Source organism: Pan paniscus, chromosome 2 (assembly GCF_029289425.2).
Source record: "Pan paniscus chromosome 2, NHGRI_mPanPan1-v2.0_pri, whole genome shotgun sequence".
In the NCBI taxonomy this organism is placed as follows: domain Eukaryota; kingdom Metazoa; phylum Chordata; class Mammalia; order Primates; family Hominidae; genus Pan; species Pan paniscus.
The window spans coordinates 180,878,985-180,892,390 of record NC_085926.1 but is presented as its reverse complement, the minus strand read 5'-3'; the positions used below and the strand labels follow the sequence as shown (position 1 = coordinate 180,892,390).

Sequence of the window (13,406 nt, the reverse complement as noted above, 5' to 3'; positions counted from 1 at the left end):
TATAATACTGCAGCCTTTTTGTTGAGGGAAAAATACGTAAAATATTCGACAACCTTAAAATATCTAAAACTCAAGCCTGGATGTGGTGACTCATGTCTGTAATTCTAGCACTTTGGGAGGCCCAGGCAGATGGATCACTTGAGTCCAGGAATTCAAGACCAGCCTGGGCAATATGGTGAAACCTCATCTCTACAAAAAATCAAAAAATTAGCCGGGCGTGGTGGCACGCCTGTAGTCGCAGCTACTTGGGAGGCTGAGGTGTGGGGATCACCTGACCCCAGGAGGTTAAGGCTGCAGTGAGCTGTGATTGCACCACTGCAGTCCAGTCAGGGTGACAGAGTGATACCCTGTCTTAAAAAATAAATCAAAATAAAAATAAAACCCCTGAAATTCCATTTTAAAAAAGAAAAGTTTGAAATTCATCTTTATTGGTACTAGCTTGACAGATGCTTTTCTAACAAAATACTTCATTTCCAAGAAGTTCAAAGTTGTTGATTTTCCTTTGAATAGTTGGTTGTCTTTAGGTTGAGAGTGAGATTCTTTATATCTCGGTTATTAAATAAATGAATGTCTTCTAATTTTTCTTCATTTTTTTCCCTTTTTCCATAAAGATGTAGCCATAGCTGTAACGTATAACCATGATGGGTCTTATAGCATGCAGGTAAGCCTTACTGGTTTTGTTCTACAGTGCAGAGCTGAATCTGACCGCTTTTATACTGAATAGGGTCTTTCACTCTCTGGTTTCCCTTAAGCCTTTGACTATTATGACTGTAGTTAAGAGAATATCTTATGCTTTTATTTCAGACCCAATTTGGGGAAATTACCCCCTATACAGTTTCTAACTGATTGTTTACTCAGTTGGGCTGTGATTCCTTTAAGAATAAAAACTTGGCAAAAAGTAAAAGCTCAAATCAGACATTCACAAGCCCCTAAAGTGTGTGCATGTATTTACATCAAAAGCAGCAGTTTTCAAATTTTTTGTCTCAGGAACTGTACACTCTTTAAAATACCCACCAGAGCACTTTGGTTTGTGTTAATTATATCTCTTGATATTTACCATTTAGACAATTTAACTGAGAAAATTTAATTTCTAATTTTTTAATTGTGGTGAAATACACATAATGTAGAATTTACCATTTTAACCATTTGCATTCAGTGCATTCAAGTTGATATGTAACCATCACAACCATCCATCTCCAGAACTTCTTTCTTCTTGTGAAACTAAAATTCTGTACTCACTGATTAAACAGTTAACACTCCGTTCCTTCTTCCCCCATCCCCTGAGAACCACGATTCTACTCTCTGTCTCTATGAATTTGACTACTCTAGGTACCTGATATAAGCGGAATAATGTAGTATTTGTCCTTCTGTAATTGGCTTATTTCACTTGGCACAGTGTCTTCAAGGTTCTTCCATGGTGTAGCATATGTGAGAATTTCCTTTTTTTTTTTTTTTTTTTAAGGGTGAAAAATACTCTGTTGTATGTATATACCACATATTCTTTATCCATTCAGCCATTAATGAACATTCGGGTTGTTTCTAGCTTTTGGCTATTGTGAATAATGCTGCTATGAACAGGGGTGTACAAATACTTCTTTAAGACCCTGTTTTTTGTCCTTTGGATATATATCCAGCAGTGGAATTGCTAGATCATATAGTGATTCTGATTCTTTGAAAAAACGCCATACTGTTTTCCATTGCAGCTGTAGCAGTTTACAGTCCCATCAACAGTGCACAATGGCTCCAATCTCTTCACATCCTTGCCACTACTTATTATTTTCTGGGTTTTTTTTTTTTTGTTTTATAATAGCAATACTAATGAGTGTGAGGTAGTAGTATCTCACTGTGACTTTGACTTGCATTTCCATAATGACTAATGATGTTGAGCATCTTTTCATTTACTTATTGGCCATTTGTATATCTTGTTAGAAAAATCTCTGTTCGAGTCCTCTGCCAATTTCTTAATCTAATTGTTTTGTTGTTGTTGTTAAGTTGTAGGATAAATTGAAAAAATTGTAAAACCTAATCACAAGTACACATTCCATTAGCCATCAGAGTGATAACATTATCACACGTTCAGTAGCCTCTGGAAAATTCCACTGTGTACTTATGAGAGAATGAGAGTATAAAAAACAAATAATATCTTAATCTTTTTTTTCTTTTTTTTTTTTTTGAGAAGGAGTTATGCTCTTGTCACCCAGGCTGGAGTGCAATGGCATGATCTTGGCTCACCACAACCCCCACCTCCCAGGTTCAAGCGATTCTCCTGCCTCAGCCTCCCAAGTAACTGGGATTACAGGCATGCACCACCATGCCCGGGTAATTTTGTGTTTTCAGTAAAGACAGGGTTTCACCGTGTTGGTCAGGCTGGCCTCGAACTCCTGACCCCCGGTGATCCGCCCACCTTGGCCTCCCAAAGTGCTGGGATTATAGGCGTGAGCCACCACGCCTGGCCTTCTTAGTCTTATTATGACTTTGTGGATGCCCTAAAAGGGTATTAGGGACCCCAAGGAACACATAGGCCATATTTTGAGAACCTCTAGTGTAAAGTTCATGGTAATCCTCAATTAGAAGAAGACCGTTACATTGGCAACATGGAATGCTTAAATGGTTTATTAAAAAGTGGGAATTCAATCAAATTCCTATAGTAAGGTACAACTTCAGGGAATAGAATAAATCATTTTTAATATGAGCTAAGAGATGTCAAATCCTGCAGAACAGATTTGTCAGTGATATGTATTAGACCTCCCAACACTTTGAGACACATTGATTTTCTTTCTGTGAGATTCAGAAAAACCATGGAAAGTCTGCCTACTTGGGTATGAGGGTTATAATACATATTAATGCCTCTGGTTTGAGATTATTTCTTGTCCCTGTTAGCTGGTAAAGTAGATTGCCAATTTGTTCTAATCTGCTCATGGAACTACATTCACAATTTTAAAATGTGTTTTCGTGAATCTTTAAACAAAACTGTTTTCAATCTAACCTTTATGTCCTAAGAATTCCACAAACATTCAAATGGCTGTTTTAGTAGGTTACAAAGCATAGTAAAATGTCATATTTAACTTAGGATAGATGAGAACCAATGTGTAAATATTGCAGTGTGACCTATTTCACCTTAGTCTACGTAATATATTTGAAAAGAATAGCCATGTGACTTCTACACTAGCATTGTGGGAATTGAAAGGAAGACTAGAGAGAGAAGATGTAAATGGATTTTTTACGTCAGGGAAATTTTAAAACAGAAAGGTTCCACGTCCTTTTATCAGCTTCCTTGAAACATTGTGAACTTTGTTCTTTGGCATATGGTCTCTGAGAGTGAGAAAATTATGGCCAATCTCCAGCTAATTTATGTTCTTAAATCATAACTGAAACCCATGAATTGGGCCTACATGTTGATAAGATAAAAGAATATCATCTAATTATGTGATTCTGGCATTTTCTTGGTGACTGACTTTGGCACAGGAAAACTAAATTTGACTTCAAATACTCAGAAATAAGTTTATATTACAAACATGTAATATATGCAAATGAATTTTAATAATTTTGCATAACTTGGTTTGTATTTTTGTTTCATATTTTTAATGCTATCTTTATATGTTTACGTGAACCTTTATCTATAGCATTATGGTGCTATGGATAAGTTATATAACTTTTTTTTCCCTTTTAATTATCTTCCTGTCATTTCTATGTAAAGTATCTTGGTTAGGAATAGGGGAAAAGTTCCATGACTTTTTAAAAAATATATGTTATATATGTTTAAGACATATTTTATGTTTTAAAACTACCAATAGTGAAGAATTGATTCTGATCTTATTAATTCTGTAGTGTTGTTCATTTATTTTAAAAATCTTATTTTTCATTTTTTTCAGATTGAAGATAAAACTTTCCAAGTCCTTGGTAATCTTTACAGCGAGGGAGACTGCACTTACCTGAAATGTTCTGTTAATGGAGTTGCTAGTAAAGCGAAGCTGATTATCCTGGAAAACACTATTTACCTATTTTCCAAGGTAATGTCTCTTCTTTATAATATCCCTCCTGGGGCATGGGAGAAAACTGTTTGACCAGAGACATTTCACTGAAAGAGATTAGAAAGATCCAGCTTCCTTTGACCACTGCTGTGACCCTTTTCCCTCAGTTTCCCGCACCATTCTGTGTTTCTTTGCCAAATTCCTGCCCTCTGTAGTTTCCCATTCACTTCTCTCGTTCACACAGATGCTCACTGATAGACACATACCCATTTTCTTCCTGAATTCTGAAACAAATCCTTCCATTTTCTTTGTCAGAGCATATCTCCCTGCTCAGTGGGTGGTGGTATCTCAGGGCTTTGATGTCTGAACACTTTTCCCCACCCACCATCCCCCTGACAACTGGAATCCTGGTGATTTTGGAGGAGGTGACCACTGAGAGAGGAGTCTGTGGACCAGTTGTTCCTTGTGGGGAAGGTGGACAGTAGGAAGGTGGATGGCATTACTGGTGGTCTCTTGACAGTCAAAGGATAGCCGAGGCAGGCTTTGCATGGTTTTGGTTAGAAGCCTGCTGCCCAGTGAGTCCTTAACCTTCTGCCTGGGCAGAAAGAGGATAATGCATTATCATATATGCTGTGGCCTCACAGTGCTTTGTGATGTGATTCCTTTAGTAATCTAGTAATTAAACTACTATATATGGAGTTGAGGATGATCCCACTTTGCCAGGCATTCCTTTCCATAGCCAATTACGCTACAGTAATATGATGATAGAGGCCATATAATGGAATGGTGAAGAACTCAAGTTCTAAAATGTGAAGCTGCTTTGGTTCAAATTCTGCCTTGCCACTTAACAGCCATGTGACCTTGGCCGTTAAACTCTCTGGGCTTTAGTTCTCCTATCTATAAACAGTAATAATAACAGCAGTAACAGTAATAATAATAGGTGCAGTGGCTTGTGCCTGTAGTCCCAACACTTTGGGAGGCCAAGGCAGGCAGATTGCTTGAGACCAGGAGTTTGAGACCAGTCTGGGTAACATAACCCCATCTCTACAAAAAATTTTAAACATTAGCCAGGCATGGTGGTGTTTGCCTGTAATCCTAGCTACCCAGGAGGCTAATGCAGGAGGATTAATAGGCTCAGGAGTTCAAGGTTGCAGTGAGCTATGATTGTGCCACTGCACTCCAGCCTGGGTGGCAGAGTGAGACCCTGCCTCTAAAAAATAATAATAATGACAGTACCTTCCTCATAGAGTTGTGATGATTCACGACATGATGTGTGTGTTAAAGATAGTTCCTAGCATACTGTGCATCTGAGAGTGGGGATGCTACTGAAAATGGCTTCCAGGCAGTGGCTACTTGTTGTCTACAGTGAATGCTTTATTCTTATTTTATTTTTTGAGATGGAGTCTTGCTCTGTTGTCCAGGTTGGAGTGCAGTGGTGCCATCTCGGCTCACTGCAAGCTCTGCCTCCCGGGTTCACTCCATTCTCCTGCCTCAGCCTCCCGAGTAGCTGGGACTGCAGGCGCCCACCACCATGCCCAGCTAATTTTTTGTATTTTTTAGTAGAGATGGGGTTTCACCATGTTAGCCAGGATGGTTTCGATCCCCTGACCTCGTGATCTGCCCACCTTGGCCTCCTAAAGTGCTGGGATTACAGGCGTGAGCCACGGCGCCCAGCCTAAATCTTTTAATATACTGTGAGGCATGTATACCGTTACGCCTTTACAATGGGAAACCAAGGCTGAGAGAGGTTTAATAATTTGCTCAAGGTCATAAAGCTAGATTAGAACCCTGGTATTAACGGTGACTAATTTATTTTTTTTTTGAGTCAGAGTCTCACTCTGTCACCCAGGCTGGAGTGCAGTGGCGCAGTCTTAGCTCACTGCAGCCTCTACCTCCCAGGCTCAAGAGAGCCTCCTGTCTCAGTTCCCAAGTAGCTGGGACTATAGGCGCGTACCACTACACTGGGCTGATTTTTGTATTTTTTGTAGAGATGAGGTTTCGCTATGTTGCCCAGGCTGGTCTTGAACTCCTGGGCTCAAGCCATCTGCCTACCTCAGCCTCCCAAAGTGCTGGGTTTACAAGCGTGAGCCACTGGGCCTGGCCATGATGACTAATATTTAACAAATTGCTGGGAAACAATTATTACCTCAGGTATATTAGTAAAAATATAGTGATAGGATGTTGATTCGGTTTTCAGTTTGTTTTCTGTTTCTAGGAAGGAAGTATTGAGATTGACATTCCAGTCCCCAAATACTTATCTTCTGTGAGCTCACAAGAAACTAAGGGTGGCCCCTTAGCTCCTATGACTGGAACCATTGAAAAGGTAATCACATGACATCTGTAGAATGATGTTCAGTAAGTTTTAATACGTGGCTTTGTTAAACTTGTCATTTATGTCCTTTTCCCTTTCTAAACCTTGCTCATTGGAAAGCATCCACTTCACAAAAACAAGAGGATCTATTACAGATTCAAATTGTTTATTACAGTCCTCACTGAAAATACCCATTTACCTAATTTATGAAAAAGACTGCTGTTTTTGAAGGCAGGCATTTGCATCAAAGTACAAATAATCTAAATTGTCTTTTTATGATTAAAACTGAGCATTCATTAAGCATTATTCAAAAAAACTGGTTTTGAATGTTAAATTTAATAGCAGCAAATTTTTCATGAAATAATGACATTTTCTTTAGTGTATGTAGTTGCATCTGTGTTAATGTAAAAGGCTGGTATCGGTGAAGAACAGTACGGTTTGGTGTTGAATGCAGTATATAATTCACAGTTGCAGTCCATACTGTCTGAGTCAGTTCAGGCTGCTAGAACAGAATACCATAGACTGGGTGGCTTTTAAACAATAGAAATTTATTTCTCACGATTCTAGAGGCTGGGAAATCCATCAAATCACCAGCAGATTAAGTGTCTGCTGAGAGTCTACTTACCGATTTCATAAACAGCCATTTTTTCTCTGTGTCCTCACGTGGTGGAAGGGACAAGGGACCTCTCTTCAGGCCTCTTTCATAAGGGCACTAATCTCATTCATGAGGCCAGATCCCTCATGACCTAATCACCTGCTAAAGGCCCCACCTCCAAATACCATCATCCTGGAGGTCAGGATTTTAACAAATGAATTCTGGAGGGATATAGACATTTAGACCCTAGCACATACTGATATAACATCAAATGGTGATAGATCAGTATCCGTAGTCTCCTTTTATATACTTGAATACAGTAGAGTCTCCTCAAATACACTTAAGTCATAAAAACTCAACTGTATATGCTTGGAACAAAAAAAGAAGAAGAAGAAAATAGCTACTTAAATAGTGTGGGTGATTTCAGCCACTATTCTCCTTTGGAAATATTTACCCGAAGTGGGTATGAGCTAGGAGACCTGGATCTGCCTTTAGCTCATTTGATTTCAGTTCCCACAGGCCTCTCATAGTGCAGGCATCTCTGCACAACTCCGTTAGTCTCCCACTTAGTAGCCATGTTAACCAAAACGAAAGTGAGACCATATGGGATCTATGAGTCCATTTATATGTATACAAAAGAAAATAGAAATCTCTTTCTGGGGTTGCTAATAAGTTTGATTCTGTTGCATGAAGATTGTCTTCACATTTACTACACAGGGCTCTGAAGACTTCAGACACACTTACTATACTTAGCCCTAGACAACCCCAAAACAAGAAAACCAGTCAAGACCCTCATCCCTCTTCCCTCTCTGGGGAAGACATTTAAGTATATTAGTCCTTCCCTACTGGCAATGTGTCTTGTTTCTACATTCTTGAAAAAAATGAAAGGATTTCAAAATACATGGAGTATATTCATGTGATTCAAGCAAAACTAAGTGGTTTTGGGGGTGGGGACAGGGGACTAAGCAGTGCTACCCATGGACGACAGTGCCAGCAATGCCAGATTGACCTGTAGGGCTCTCATTTGACCAGTGCGTTTGGGCTGTAGGCCTCTGATTTGACCAGTGCATTTGACCTGTAGGCCTCTGATTTGACCAGTGCATTTGGGCTGTAGGCCTCTGATTTGACCAGTACATTTGGACTGTAGGCCTCTTATTTGACGAGTACATTTGGGCTGTAGGTCTCAGATTTGACCAGTACATTTGGGCTGTAGGCCTCTGATTTGACCAGTGCATTTGACCTGTAGGCCTCTGATTTGACCAGTGCATTTGGGCTGTAGGCCTCTGATTTGACCAGTACATTTGGGCTGTAGGCCTCTGATTTGACCAGTACATTTGGGCTGTAGGCCTCTGATTTGACCAGTACATTTGGGCTGTAGGCCTCTGATTTGACCAGTGCATTTGACCTGTAGGCCTCTGATTTGACCAGTGCATTTGGGCTGTAGGCCTCTGATTTGACCAGTACATTTGGGCTGTAGGCCTCTGATTTAACCAGTACATTTGGGCTGTAGGTCTCAGATTTGACCTGTACATTTGGGCTGTAGGCCTCTGATTTGACCAGTGCATTTGACCTGTAGGCCTCTGATTTGACCAGTGCATTTGGGCTGTAGGCCTCTGATTTGACCAGTACATTTGGGCTGTAGGCCTCTGATTTGACCAGTACATTTGGGCTGTAGGCCTCTGATTTGACCAGTACATTTGGGCTGTAGGCCTCTGATTTGACCAGTGCATTTGACCTGTAGGCCTCTGATTTGACCAGTGCATTTGGGCTGTAGGCCTCTGATTTGACCAGTACATTTGGGCTGTAGGCCTCTGATTTAACCAGTACATTTGGGCTGTAGGTCTCAGATTTGACCTGTACATTTGGGCTGTAGGCCTCTGATTTGACCAGTGCATTTGGGCTGTAGGCCTCTGATTTGACCAGTACATTTGGGCTGTAGGCCTCTGATTTGACCAGTGCATTTGGCAGATGGCACAACCACATGGGCTCTACTTCTGCTCTGTAAGTTTATATACCAAATCTATGGACCACAAAGGACCTCTGTGTTGTTTTTTTTCTTTTAATTTATGTTTTATTGTTTATATTCATGGTTTGCAACATGATGTTATGAGTATATATAGACAGTAAAATGGTTACTATAATGAAGCAGATTAACATATCTAGGACCTCTGTGTTTTCAAATATTAACCTGTCACACTGAATCTCAAGGTGTTTGTCAAAGCTGGAGACAAAGTGAAAGCGGGAGATTCCCTCATGGTTATGATCGCCATGAAGATGGAGGTAAGGAAATCATGAGTTCATTTGCTATGAGGACTTTGGGAGCAATCATACCTAATGGTTCTTTTGCCTTATTTTGTAAGTTAATACCACCTTAAATATGAAAAGCCATGATTGACGAAGCATTAATTGTAGGAAACAAAACCAAACTATCCTTCTTGTAGAAAAGAGTTTTACTTTAACTTTGTGAAATTGCACCTGTCATTTCTGATTCTGAAATTAATGAAATTATCAATAGCTTGGAATCAGGCGATAATCCAACTGAATGTTAACTGTTGGTATTTTCTAAGATAATCCAACTGAATGTTAACTGTTTGTATTTCTGGAATGTTAACTGTTGGTATTTTCTAATGTTAACTGTTGGTATTATCTTGGTTCTAAGGCCGAACCAAGGATGCCAGGCATCAGTTTCAAAGTGAAAACCTCAATCAAATTAAATTAGCTGTTTAGGTTTTTAGATGGTTCAGATGGTAGGTCAGTGATTCTTAGCCCTGGCTGAATATTGCAGACAATCCTCAACTTACAGTGGTTCAATTAAGGATTTTTCAGCTTGACAATGGTGCAAAACCATACACGTTGAATATGCTCCTCAGCTTACATTGGATTTATCTGGACCTGACCCCATTGTAAGTCAAGGAGCATGTGTACAATCACCTGGGGAGATTTGAAAAAATTCTTCCCCAGACCCATTGAATTGCAATCTCCAGGAGTAGAGCCCAAGGATCAATACTTTTGAAAGGCTGGGCGCAGTGGCTCATGCCTGTAATCCCAGCACTTTGGGAGGCAGAGGCAGGCGGATCATTTGAGGTCAGGAGTTCACGACCAGCTTGGCCAACATGGTGAGACCCCATCTCTATTAAAAATACAAAAATTAGCCAGGCATGGTGGTGCATGCCTGTAATCCCAGCTACTCAGGAGGCTGAGGCAGGAGAATTGCTTGAACCTGGGAGGCAGAGGTTGCAGTGAGCCGAGATCTTGCCACTGCACTCCAGCCTGGGTGACAGAGCGAGACTCTGTCTCAATTTAAAAAAACAAACAACAAGGCCAGGCGCAGTGGCTCACGCTTGTAATCCCAGCACTTTGGGAGGCCGAGGTGGGTGGATCATGAGGTCAGGAGTTCAAGACCAGCCTGGCCAACATAGTGAAACCCCGTCTCTACTAAAAATACAAAAATTAGCCAGGTGTGGTGGCACACACCTGTAGTCCCAGTTACTTGGGAGGCTGAGGTGGGAGAACCGCTTGAACCTGGGAGGCAGAGGTTGCAGTGAGCTGAGACCATGCCGTTGCACTCCAGCCTGGGTGACAGAGTGAGACTCCGTCTCAACAGCAACAACAACAAAAAACAAAACAAAAACAAACAAACAAAAAACTGTTGAAAGCTTCCTAGGTGCAATTCTCATGTGAAGCTCAAGTTGAGAACTGCGAGCTACACCAGAGCTTCCCAGTCATATCGTTGAAAGGTTACTGCTGTGTCCCAGTGTTCATTCCTCTCAACTTGTTACTGTTCTCCCTGTGTGCTGTGATGTTAAAAATAAAAACAACAACAACAACAAAGCGTTGGAAAGCACCGAGAGATGACAAAACATCAAAGTTGGCTACAGTTTTCATTTTTGGTCTCCCTTTCTTGACTTGGTATATACTCAGTCCTCATTAGTATTGCAGCTATCATTTGTCCTGTCATGTGTCTCTGCAGCATACCATAAAGTCTCCAAAGGATGGCACAGTAAAGAAAGTGTTCTACAGAGAAGGTGCTCAGGCCAACAGACACACTCCTTTAGTCGAGTTTGAGGAGGAAGAATCAGACAAAAGGGAATCGGAATAAACTCCAGCAAGGAAATGGCCAATTAAGTAGTGTCTTCTCTCTCCACCAAAAAGAGGAAGTGCCTCCAGCTTTTCTGGGGGTCTCATAAAGAGCAGTTTTACTAAATGATTGTATGCTTGTGCTGAACACCTTTCATATTGGAGAATCATGCATTTGGGTCACTAATTATCTCAAAATATTTCATACTAATAAAGTTGAATTATTTTTTATTGGAAGCCAATGTTTGTTTCTGCCTCAAATTTTTTACAAGGTAGTCTCTTTTAGGAAGGGGGGAAGAGAAAAGGACATTTAATTAAATGAATTACTTTCCAGTTGCTGTTATGATGAAAATGAGCAGTAATATGTTTCAGAGACAGGTGCCCTGGAGTTCAACAACTAAGGTTTTGTCTGGCCAAAAAGCAACTTGCTAGGTAGTTTAAAAGACATGGATATTAGTCGGGCATGGTGGCTCACGCCTGTAATCCCAGCACTTTGGGAGGCCAAGGCGGGCAGATCACTTGAGTTCAGGAGTTCGAGACCAGTCTGGCCAATATAGTGAAACCCGTCTCCACAAAAAATAAGCTGGGTGTAGTGGTGTACATCTGTAGTCCCAGCAACTTGGGAGGCTGAGGCAGGAGAATTGCTTGAACCTGGGAGGCAGAGGTTGCAGTAAGTCGAGACCGCACCACTGCACTCTAGCCTGGGTGACAGAGCGAGACGCTATCTCAAAACAAATACATAAATATAAATAAGTAAAGACACGGATATTGTTTCTAGTGTTTGTGATTGGAAAGTTTCTAACTAGATTGCCTCTGCCTTTATTGTACTTTCTAAGCTTATAAAAATATATGTATTATATATCTATTACATGCTAAAATATATTAATATTTAATATAACATTTTGGTAAATTTGAAAAGCATAATTTTACAGAAAAAGTTGGTAAGAGTTAAAAGCCTGAGCCTGCTGAATGCTTTTTTTAGAAATACTTTTTTCATTATGAAGAAAAACCATTCAGTTTACTTTTGTCTAGATTCTGTGTTACTTTTACTAACAGATGTGCAGCCCTTTGCATTTTTATATATTCATTGAAGTGTTAAATATTTGTTGAATTGAGTTCTTGCTGAATACATAAGACTATGCTAAATGTTGTGGAAAATACAGAGAAATATAAAAGATGGTCTCCGTACTTTAAGATGCCTATAATTGGAAAAGTAACACATAAATCATGTCTGCTATGATTAGAATGGGTCCCCTATATTTCACGTGTTAAAAACTTAATCCCCAAGTTCATGTGTTGATTAGAGGTAGGACTTTCGAGAGGTAATTAGGATTGGATATGGTCATAAGGGCGGGGCCCCCATGGTGGGACTGGTGGCTTTAAAAGAGGAAGAGAGACCTGAGCTGGCTCGCTCTTGCCCTCTTGCCATGTGATGCCCTCCACCATGTTATGACACAGCAAAAAGGCCCTCACCAGACACCGGCCCCTTGATCTTGAACTTCCCAGACTTCAGAACTGTAAGAAATAAATTACTTCATAAATTATCCAGTCTGTGATACTCTTTCAGCAATGCAACACAGTCTATGACAATGTCGAAAGTTACAGTTTTAGCAAGGGTGCCGTTTCCCCTTTCCAAACAAAACTTTCTCTGTTTAAAAGAGGGAAAAGCAGCCGGGCGCGGTGGCTCACGCCTGTAATCCCAGCACTTTGGGAGCTGAGGCAGGCGGATCACAAGGTCAAGAGATGGAGACCATCCTGGCCAACGTGGTGAAACCCTGTCTCTACTACATATAAAAAGATTAGCTGGGCATGGTGGTGCGCGCCTGCAGTCCCAGCTACTTGGGAAGCCGAGGCAGGAGAATCGCTTGAACCAGGGAGTCGGAAGTTGCAGTGAGCCGAGGTCATGCCATTGCACTCCAGCCTGGTAACAGAGTGAGACTCTGTCTCCCAAAAAAAAAAAAAAAAAAAAAAAAAGAGGGAAATCAAAAGGTGCTGTGATGGAAATTTCACATTGCTGTTTGCCCCCTTTCGGAGAATGCTGTTTGTATCCTTCAGTGGAACATGGTTGAGTTCACTGTTTCATTGTTAAGTGACTGTGTTGGGGATATGTGTATTGAAGGAATTCGAAGCCAGCTAGCCCAATTACCCACATATTGGTAGAATTCTTTCTTTAGGATCTTTGCCAGTTCTGGTGCTGTGTGAGCAGAGTTATTTTGCACATGAATGCATCTGTTTGTGCTACAGACACTTACAGAGCATTTGCTCTACACTAGGGCCTCTGGAACAGAGATGGTAAGAAATGATTTCTGCCCTTGCCCTATCTAATGGGAAACAGGATCCAGCTGCATAGAAAAATGTAATATAGGCCGGGCGTGGTGGCTCACGTCTGTAATCCCAGCATTTTGGGAGGCCGAGGCAGGTGGATACCTGAGGTCAGGAGTTCGAGACCAGC

At 40.8% G+C, this 13,406-nt stretch overlaps 1 protein-coding gene across 4 annotated transcripts in view; it reads left to right on the top strand.

The window, feature by feature from the left end:
• Window positions 1-11,196, top strand: part of MCCC1 (methylcrotonyl-CoA carboxylase subunit 1) — an 84,445-nt gene extending 73,249 nt beyond the window's left edge. For all 4 annotated transcript variants that reach the window (XM_003831981.4, XM_008957363.3, XM_008957364.1 and 1 more), the window contains 5 exons: window positions 612-661; window positions 3,873-4,010; window positions 6,187-6,294; window positions 9,086-9,157; window positions 10,848-11,196. In XM_003831981.4, coding sequence (XP_003832029.1) covers window positions 612-661; window positions 3,873-4,010; window positions 6,187-6,294; window positions 9,086-9,157; window positions 10,848-10,976 — 497 coding nt within the window. In that variant the 3' untranslated portion in view covers window positions 10,977-11,196. The remainder of the gene's footprint in view (window positions 1-611; window positions 662-3,872; window positions 4,011-6,186; window positions 6,295-9,085; window positions 9,158-10,847) is intronic.
• Window positions 11,197-13,406: the final 2,210 nt, after the last annotated feature.